The sequence below is a fragment of the Chrysochloris asiatica genome, unplaced genomic scaffold, assembly GCF_000296735.1.
Source record: "Chrysochloris asiatica unplaced genomic scaffold, ChrAsi1.0 scaffold00008, whole genome shotgun sequence".
In the NCBI taxonomy this organism is placed as follows: domain Eukaryota; kingdom Metazoa; phylum Chordata; class Mammalia; order Afrosoricida; family Chrysochloridae; genus Chrysochloris; species Chrysochloris asiatica.
In genome coordinates, this window is record NW_006408526.1 from 17,129,024 (window position 1) to 17,139,351 (window position 10,328).

At 38.4% G+C, this 10,328-nt stretch overlaps 1 protein-coding gene across 1 annotated transcript in view; it reads left to right on the plus strand.

Moving 5' to 3' along the window:
* Nucleotides 1–3,994: 3,994 nt before the first annotated feature.
* ATM (ataxia telangiectasia mutated) overlaps nucleotides 3,995–10,328 on the plus strand; it is a 136,138-nt gene continuing 129,804 nt past the window's right edge. The window contains exons 1-3 of the mRNA XM_006833800.1: nucleotides 3,995–4,066; nucleotides 4,154–4,266; nucleotides 10,078–10,223. Of these exons, the coding sequence (XP_006833863.1) occupies nucleotides 3,995–4,066; nucleotides 4,154–4,266; nucleotides 10,078–10,223 (331 nt within the window). The remainder of the gene's footprint in view (nucleotides 4,067–4,153; nucleotides 4,267–10,077; nucleotides 10,224–10,328) is intronic.

The window sequence follows — 10,328 nt, forward strand, 5'->3', positions numbered from 1 at the left end:
GTTATTGAGACCTAAATGACAGTCTCGTGGTTAAAGAACGTGGGCTCTAGAATCACTGCTTGTGTTCGAGTTCTGCTTTGTGGTTTTGCTTTGCTTTTTCTTGTGAAGGTAAATTAAATAATCCATTCCTGTGGATATTTCATGAGAGTCAGCTGCTAATTTTACCGGGGACAGTTATTATAGGTCAAGGTGGTAATGTGATTTAAGAATATTGTAATGGTGGTTGTTGTTAAGTGCCATCGAGTCGGTTCCGACCCTTAGCGACCCTGTACAGCCGCGGAGCGGCTGGTGAGCTTGAACCGCTGATCTTGCAGTTCAAGCCGATTTTACAGTCCGGTGGATTAGCCCACAGCGCTACACCCAGACTCGTGGTGGTGGCGGAATTGAATGAGGTTTAGTGGAAACGGCTTGGAAAAATTAAATCAGTCTGTGGTGAGACCTTGCAGTGTCTGAATTGCCTTTGGAGGATGGAAGGAGCCGTCCAGACAGAAGAAAAATTGCCTGCAAAGCTACGAAAGTGTTGATGAAGGTTCCCTAAGTACAAGAAACCTGATATGGAATGAAATAGATATGAGAGTCTTCAATATATTGAAGTCATAGAATGGATGCAATCACATTGAAAGAACATAGAGTGTGAAGTAAGGAGATCAGGATGTTCTTTCAGATGGGTTGGAAAAAGAACCACCCATCAAAAAAGCAAATGATGAAACAGAAAGGAAGAGAATAATGATGATTGCTAATACTTATTGACCATTTGCTGTGTTCCAGGCACTGTCTTAAACGTGCATGAACCCTTACAACAGCTCTTTGAGGTAGGTACTATTACTGTTTCTTATTTTTATCATTAAGAAAACAGGTTTAAAGAGAGTAGCTAATTAACTAAAATTATACAATTTGTGGATGACAGAGCCAGAATTCCAAAAACATAATCTGATTACAGAACTCACTCTCTTAACCACTAGAAAAGGACGGTATGGCAAGGACAGAATTATTCTAGAAAGGTGATGGTGGTGGTAGTGTGCGTGCTATGGAGTTGGTCCCAACTCGTAGCAACCCTGTATAGGGTTTCCTAGGCTGTAAATCTGGGAAAAGAAAGCCTCATCGTTCTCCCATGGTCTAGAAAGATGTTGTTGTTGTTAGGTGCCATCGAGTCAGTACGGACTCATAGTGACCTTATGCACAGCAGAACGAAACACAGCCCGACCCTGGGCCAACCTCACTATTGCCACGTTTAAGTCCATCAGTACTGCCACTTGGCCAATCCATCTTGTTGGGGGGGGTCTTCCTCTTTTTCTCTGACCCTCCACCTTAGCAAATATGATATCCTTCTCCAGCGACTGGTCCCTCCTGAAAATATGTCCTAAGTATGAGAGACAAAGTTTGGCCATTTTGATTATTTGCTCAGCATACAGGTTGACTAAGTATGGTGAGAGAATACAACCCTGTCGCACACCTTTCTTAATTTTAAACTGTTCAATGTTTCCATGTTCTGTTTTAACAACTGATTCTTGGTCCAGGTACAGAGTCCTCATGAGCACAATTAAGTGTACCGGAATACTCATACTTCGTAATGTTGTCCACAGTTTGTCAGGATCCATACAATCGAAAGCCTTTGCGTGTTGCAAACCACAAGGTCGGCAGTTTAAATCTTCTTAGGCTGCTCTTTGGAAATCCTGTAAAGAGTTGCAATAAATCGGAACTGACTTGAAGGTGCTTAACAACAGCAAGCAATGGTTGTATACATTATTTCCAAATTCTACAAAAAGAACAACTTGGTTGAGATCTAACAAGGAACACTGGATTTGCCAATTCAGTCTGTAAAGTAAGGAATATGTATAGTTCCTGTTGAATTTAAGAAGTGAAACTAGATGGCTCAGGATTAATGTATGAACGAAGTTCCACTTTATCTGGTGGTAATCTTATTTAATTTAACTCTCCAGTCCCTCTGGCCTTTCAGTTTCTCCAGCATACAACCTCCTTTCTATCTTGGGACCCCTGAACTATGGTATTCTTCTTCCCTGAAACTTTGGTACACTTATTTTTACTATAATTGGCACCAGTTCTTTTAGATCTCATGTTAATATTATAGCTGCTTTTAAGAGTTGTTCCCTGACAATTTATCTAAAATGATCCTCTCTACATATATTTTTCATTAATGTAATTTTGTTTCCTTTGAGGCATATATCATAATGTGTAAGTATGCATTGATTTACTTGTAGGTGTCCAGCAAATATCATTTATGGTATCAGTGAGTGAGTATCTGTTTTATGCAAATGCTAATACGGAACAGTCAAGTTTTCTAAAATGTAGTTAATCTTTGAGGAACTGAAGAGAGAAAATAAATTCAGAAAGACCATAGCGTGTTTAAAAAAAAAAGTTAAGTTTAAGGCTACGTCTTCCTGGACGTATACTCCATAATTAGTAAACATGCTTGTTTTTATTATTATTACAAATAATATTTCTAGTATATATTGGAATAAAAGTGTGAGGTTTTTGTTTTGTTTTTTATTGGCTAAGATGTTTTTGTTAATTAAAAGCCCAATTTCATTTTTCTTGCTGACTTAATAAAAGACCTTTAAACTAAGATTGAAGAAAAGGAGGATTACCAGATAAACCATAAGAAATGGGAAAATGAAAATAATAATCTTTGTTCTCAAGAAGTTTACAATCAAATAAAAGGGAGAATTTTGTGAATATCATAATCTACAACAGAATAAAGCAGAGGTTTTAATAGGGAGATGAGCCAGAGAATAATCAATACTAACTGAGAAAAACATTAGAGCTACCTGCCAGTGAAATTGTTAGGTAGTTTGCTCTTACTAGATTGCGCAAAGAGAGAACAATAATTTTGTAGTAAGGATCCTTTCCTATGTAAGTCTTTCAGTTCTAAGATTCTGTGAGATTAATCAAGGGCAGAGAAAGATACTTGATCTTTGGTCTTGAAAGATTGAATAGAATGATGTTTTTTCCTCTTGAGATGAATGTGCATTTAGATGGTATACTAAACATTTATAGTAAAACAGAAATGAAGCTTTGTAAAAAGGCTTAGAAATAATATAAGCAAATGGTATTCTTATACAAGACTAAAAAAGAAGAATATTCAGGGAGGGTTTGATAATATTAGAAGACCTTATATGAGGAGAGCTACTACAGTGGTATTAATAAAGGCGTAGTAAATTGTAGTTGACCTTTCATATTTGCAAGGAATATCTATAACATGATTTCTTTCATATTAAATAAGTAATATTATTTCTCTCCTAACTTTATCTATTAAATGACAACTGTGAAGCCAGTTAAGGAGCCCTGGTAGCGTAGTGGGTTACGCATTGGCTGCTAACCATCAGGTTGGCAGTTTGAGTCTACCAGATGCTCCTTGGGAGAAAGATGAGGCTTTCAGCTCCCATCAAGATTTACAGCCTCGGAAACCCTATACAGGGTTACTCTGAGTTAGAACCAACTCCGAGGGACACTACTATCACCACCAACCCTGAAGCCAGTGGAGATACTGAGTGCCAAGCAAGGCTTTATTAGCTATGATAACTTCTTACATAATCACTTCCAAAGCATAAGCAGTTTAAGCTTTTGCATTAGCAAAATGACAAGTCACTACATGTAAGCAAGGGTACCTTTAAGCACTTTAGACTGTCATTGTTAAATCCTTGTGTGCTGTCTTTTGTATCCTTTGTTTGGCTGTCTTCTCATCTTTGCGTCTCAAGTTATATGTAATACTTCCTAGACGAGGTCTCTGAGTATTCAGATAACAATTATTTTTATCTTATTGGTGGAAACAATGCATACATTTGTGTTGTAGAATTATTTTGATCTAAGAATCTCATTTTAAATACGGAATTGTTAAGAAAAATCATGGTGCCTTTGCTTACATTATATTTCTGGCTGTACAGTTGGATTTACCTATATATTAATACCAATCAAAATTAATTTCACTTATTTACTTATTTTACAGGTAATGTTGTGTGGCCTGAAATTCTGAACCATGAGTCTAGCACTTAATGATCTACTTATCTGTTGCCGCCAACTAGAACATGATAGAGCTACAGAACGAAGGGTAATAAATTACTTAAGTGTAAATTTTTCTTTGAAACCAGGTGTGTGTGATTGGTAGCCCATTATTATGTTGATTTTTCATTTTCAGAAAGAAGTTGAGAAATTTAAGCGCCTGATTCGGGATCCTGAAACAGTTCAGCATTTAGATCGGCATTCAGATTCCAAGCAAGGAAAATATTTGAACTGGGATGCTGTTTTTAGGTATTCCATTCTAGTTTTTTTGGCTCTTATTTTTGCTTTCCTTATTTTTCTTTGTTTAGTTTTTATTTCTGTCTGATACTTATTTTGTGTCTGTAGGTCTTACTCATCTTTGTTCTGCAAATTATATATATTGTGCCTTATATGTAAAATTGGTGCCTTATAAATTTAACATAATTTGTAAAGTAGATTTCATGTACAAGAAGTTAAAAAGTTTTAAAATCATTTGTCATTACAAAGTCTTAGTCATATCTCACTCCAGATGGAGAAGGAAATACTTCCATATTGATTAGTTCTTAGGATTTTATTTCATATTGTCATTGTTGGTAAGTGCCATTGAGTTGGTTCTAACTCATAGTGTCCCTGTGTGTAACAGATTGAAACACTGTCTGGTCCTGCACCGTCCTTACAGTTGTTATATTTGAATCCATGGCTGGAGTCTTGTGTCAGTCCATTTCCTTGGAGGTTGTTGTTAAGTGCCGCTGAGTTGGTTCCTACTCATAGCGAACCTGTTTATGGTTCCTAAGGAGCTACTGGTGGGTTTGAACTACTGACCTTGTGTTTCACAGTCCAGTGCTGATGCTACAGTGCCACACCAGGTATTCCTCTTTTTAAGTGATGCTCCACATTACCAACATGATGTCATTTTTCTAGGGACTCGTCTTTCCTGATAACATGTCTGAATATGAAAGAGGAAGTCTCATCTTCCTGGCTTCTAAGGCTCATTCTGGCTGTACTTGTTTCAAGACAGATTTATTTGTTGTTCTGGCAGTCCATGAAACTCAATATTCTTCTCCAACACCATAATTCATATGCATCAGTTCTTCTCTCCCATTATTCATTGTCCAACTTTCCCATGTATATAAGGCTATTAAAAATACCATGGGTTGACTCAGGTGCGCCTTACTCCTCAAACTGATAACTTTATTCTTGAACACGTTCAGGAAACCTTGTACAGCAGATTTGCTTAATGCAATACATTGTTGATGTGTCTGCTGTTTCCATTGAGTGTTGATTATAGATCTAATCTAAATGAAGTCCGTGACAACTGCAGATTTTTTTCCATTTATCATGATGGTATTTATTGGTTCAATTGTGAGGATTTTTTGTTTGTTTACATTGAGGTGCAATCCATACTGAAGGATATTGTCTGTGATCTTTATCACTTAGGTATTTTAAGTCCTCTTCACTATCAGCAAGCAAGGTTATATCATCTGCATATCGCAGGTTGTTAATGAGTCTTCCTTCAATCCTGATACTACTTTCTTCTTCATATAACCTTGCTTCTTAGAGTATTTGCTCATCATACAGCTTGATTAAGTATGATGAAAAAATACAGCCCTTGGGCACACCTTTCCTGATTTGAAACCATTCAATATCCCCTTGTTCTGTTCTAACAGTTGCATCTTGGTCTATGTACAGGTTCCTCATGAGCCCAATATAGTGTTCTGGAATACCCATTCTTTTCAATGTTATCCATAATTTGTCATGATCCACACAGTTGAAAGCCTTTCTATATTCAATAAAGCAGAAGTAAACATCTTTTTGGTATTCTGTTTTTAGCCAAGATCCATCTGATACCAGTAATGATATTTCTTGTTCCATATCCTCTTCTGAATCCAACTTGAATTTCTGGCAACTCCCCATCGATGTACTGTTGCAATAATTTATGCGTAATCTTCAGCAAAATTTTACTGACGTGTCATATTATTGATAGTGTTTGATGATTTCCACATTCCGTTGGGCCACCTCTCTTTGAAATGGGCACAGATGTGCTTCTCTTCCAGTCAGCTGGCCAGGTAGCTTTCTTCCAAATTTGTTGGCATAGGTGAGTACTGGATCTTCAGTGCTACAATGGTTTGTTGAAAGATTTCAGTTTGTGTTCTGTCGATTACTAGAGCCTTGGCTTTTGCTGATGCCTTCTGTGCAGACTAGACTGCCTCTTCAGTAACATCTTGATCATATGCTAACTCTTGAAATGGTAGAACGTCGAGCATTTCTTTTTGGTACAGTGACTGTATATTCCTTCTATCATCATCATCTTTTTTTTCAATGTGCTTAAAATCTTTACAGCCTTGAAGAAAGCAACCTTATATCGATTTGGTTTTTTAAAAATACGCTGTCTTAACATAAATCATAAGAATAACATCAAGTCCAAGTATCCCCCCTCCACCACCTGAGAAGAAGTCCTATGTGCCACTGCGGGCTAATGCTCTGGACCGCAAGGTCAGTGGTTCAAGCTCACCAGCCACTCCTCAGAAACCCTATACAGGGTCGCTATGAGTTGGAACTGACTCGATGGCACTTAACAAAACAACACCACCTGAGAAAGAAAATAATGTATGAAACTAACTCCTCCTGCCTGGAAATGTCTCTGGCAGTACAATTGCTGCTTTGTCACTAACGGTAAACATTTTCAGATTCTTAGTATTTTGTGTTAAAACATATATTTTGAGGCTGTTGTGTGTGAATGAGTGAAGTGAAAGGTTCCCAGGGGGGTTGTGAACTGTTGGTTTTGTTCAAGTTCAGTCCCAGTTAGAGTTCCATTACTTTAGCCTATAGTTTTTGGGCCTCTGTACTTTGCTCGCTTGTGATGACTTGTCTTAATTTTGTTTCATTTTTCTTGGTGGATTCACTGAGGCTCTCATTCTGGATCATATCTATGGCAAAGGGAATCCTCAGGGTTACCAGATTTATCCATGGAGGCAGGAGGCAGAAGAGCTCCTCCTTTTTCTTCCTAGCCTCTGTCCCCACTCCTGCAGAATTTCTTTATCTCTTATCCACTGTTCCACCAGAGTCTGCTGCTCTCTCACTTCTCGGAGGACTACCATGCAACTCTCTTCTACTCTCTTGGCTTGGATCATTGCTTCAAACCACTAGGTGAGGTCAGGCAGGGTGCTCATTCCTTCCATCTTCTTTTGATACTTCCTGCATCAGAAGACCTAGTATTAACTGGTCTTCCTCATAGGCGTATGGATAATATCATATCACAGATAGCATTGTACCTTAAGATAGATCTTAAAATATTCTTTTTGCTGATGAATGCTTCACCATTCCTCTTGAATTTGTTGTTCCTAGCATAATAAGCCATATCACTGTTGGATTCAAAATGCCCAATAACGGTTCTTTTCAGCTCACTAATGCGTAGGATATTGATCTCTATGCATTCCATATATATTTTTATTTTTTATGTTTTATTGTGAATTATGTGTCAGTTTACATGGGAGAATATTAGTTTTACATTCATCCTATCGTATATCATTTCATTGCCATGGTTATAATTCCCTCCATGCATCATCAACCAACCAAAGGGTATATCCTACAAGCCTGGGCCCCCCACCCCCTAGTCATCAACACACAGCCCCTCTCCCTCTCTGGATCTCAAGTCCCCAGCTGCTCCATCTCTCCACGTCATCATCTCTGCCTCCATCTCACTCATCACTGCTTCTCTGGGTAGGGTCCTGCTCTCCGCTCTTCTCCCTTCATGGTCCCAGGGACCTCCGTCTAGGTTCCCTCTTGAAAGCTTGTAAGCCAGTCATTTCTTGCCTTTGTAGCCCCACCCCCACTTTAGGTAACCAATTTCCAAGTTGCCCATCCCTGTCTACTCTGTATGGAGGGCGTGGGAATGATCCTTGCTGTAAAGATTTGCTCCCTCTTGAGCTACTGCATCCATAGGTGTAGGTCAAGTTCATCAAATTGTATCGGATTACTCTTTTTCTCCTCTTCTTTCTTCTAGTTGAGCTCTGATCATCCAGTCATTAAAGCCAGGTCAAATGGGTATTATGTACAAGTGTGGGTGTTCTTGTACATATGACCTCTCTTCTTATCAGCTGGATGCTTCACTTTCCACTCTAGTCCTTTGTGGCTATGTCACTGACTGGGCCCAAATGTCCCCAGGTCTTGCAACACTGCTGGCCAACCAGGTCTCCACATGGATTCACAGGAGTCTATTAAACGTAGGGCTTAGCTCACAGCTTCATTGCTGTTTTTCCCTTACTTACCCTTATCGGTGACAAACGTGGTCACCAATCAGAGCGTGTATTTCCGTTGACTCTTAGTCTTGGAAGTGTCCATATTATTTTTGACAACTTCCAATTTTCCTAGATTCATACTTTGTACACTCCATGCTCCGATTATTAATGGATGATTTGCAGCTGTTTCTCCTCCTTTTGAGTTGTGCCCCATCAGCAAATGTAGGTCTCAGAAGCTTTACTCCATTTGTGTCATTCTGGTCAACTCTGCTTTGAGGAGGCAGCTTTTCCCCAGTTGTAATTTGAGTGCTTTCCAAGTTGAGGCACTCTTTTCCCACCATGAAATCTGACAATGTTCTGCTGCTATTCATTAAAGTTTCAGAGGCTAAGCATTCAGAGGTAGTCTGCGTCTTCTTCTTAGTCTGGTATCTCAGCTGAAACCTGTTCTCTATGGGTGACGCTCTGGTATTTCAAATTATGAAATGAAATGAAGTGATACTAAATGCTTAATTATTACTTTGACATCTTCAAATGTTGCTTCTGAGTATAAGTAATGGTCATGTTATAATAAAATTATAATAAGACAATTTTGAAGAGGACTAGAATAGAATACTTTTATATGGATGTAGTTTAAAAACAATACTCAGGCAATGGGGAAACCTGATTGATTACTGTATAGGAATGGCAAACATGATTGGTGCATTTTTACATAGAGACGTAATTTCCTGAAAACCATCTATAATTAGAAACAGATTATAATGCTGGGAAAGATGAATAAAATATCTAAATTAATATAGACTCCTGAGAGCATTATGTAAACTGAAACATTTGCACTGGAGAAGAAGTATGTGTATTTACTGGTCTTCCACTGTTTAGAATAATCTCCTTTACTTAGCCCATTCACACTAGATTGACAGTTGCAGATTGAATGCATATAACATGGGAAATGTATGCTCCTGTTTTCTCTTCTTAATTCATTTCACATACTACAAATAGAGTTGTTACCTGAAGGGGTATACTGTTCTGCCTAAGATTATTAGGAAGGAGCATAGTGGTTACGAGTCGAGCTGCTCATCTCAAGGTCAGCAGTTCGAAACTACCAGCTGTTCTTTGGGAGAAAGATAAGGCTTTCTGCTTCCGTAACCCAGTACAGGGTCATCGTGAGTCGGAACCAACTCTGTATAGCACATAACCACTAGCACCAAGCTTATCAGGTAGGCCACATGTGGACCTGACATTTGTTGACTAGTCAGCAGTATCTTCCAGGTAGACTATACTCCAAGTAAAGTTTGTAAACATCATTAATTAAATTACCTAGGAAAGAATAAAGTCATGTACAGAATAATGGAAAAGAGTTGAAAGAGGATTGAGCTCTTAATAGCATTGTAAGCTTTTAATGACTTAGTGAGCAGACAATGATGCAGTAGAAGATCATGGAGGTTATAGATTAAGAGCTTTGCAGATCAGATTTTAAATTGGCATTGTGGGAGTTATGTCCTGAAAGAAAGATTTAATTATTTAATTTAGCTTGTTAGACTTAGTAGCAATGTGATTGAAAGATGCTTCTTGTGTTGACATGCAGGACTTCTTGAAATTATTATGATAACAAGCTGTACTGTAGTGGTTGCGAATTGGCTGCTAATCTCACAGTCAGCAGTGCACAACTACCAGCTGTTCCACTGGAGAAAGATGAGGCTTTCTCCTCCCGTAAAGATTTACAGCCTCGGAAACCCTGTACAGGGTCGCTATGAGTTGGAACTGACTCCACGGCACACAACAACAACAAGCTGTAAATTTATGTGTTTAATGAGGTTCTAAAATTCCATTTTGTTTTTTCTAAAAGATTCCTACAGAGATATATTCAGAAAGAAACAGAATGTGTGAGAACAGCAAAACCAAGTGTATCGGCTTCAACACAGTCCTCCAGGCAGAAAAAGATGCAAGAAATCAGTAGCTTGGTCAAATACTTCATCAAATGTGCAAATAAAAGTAAGTACCTATCAGGGCTGATGAAATGCGGATGGGTCTCTAGTGATACAATATTGAATAATTGTTATCAGGACTGCTTGTGAGGGTTGGAAATGTAAAGGTAGA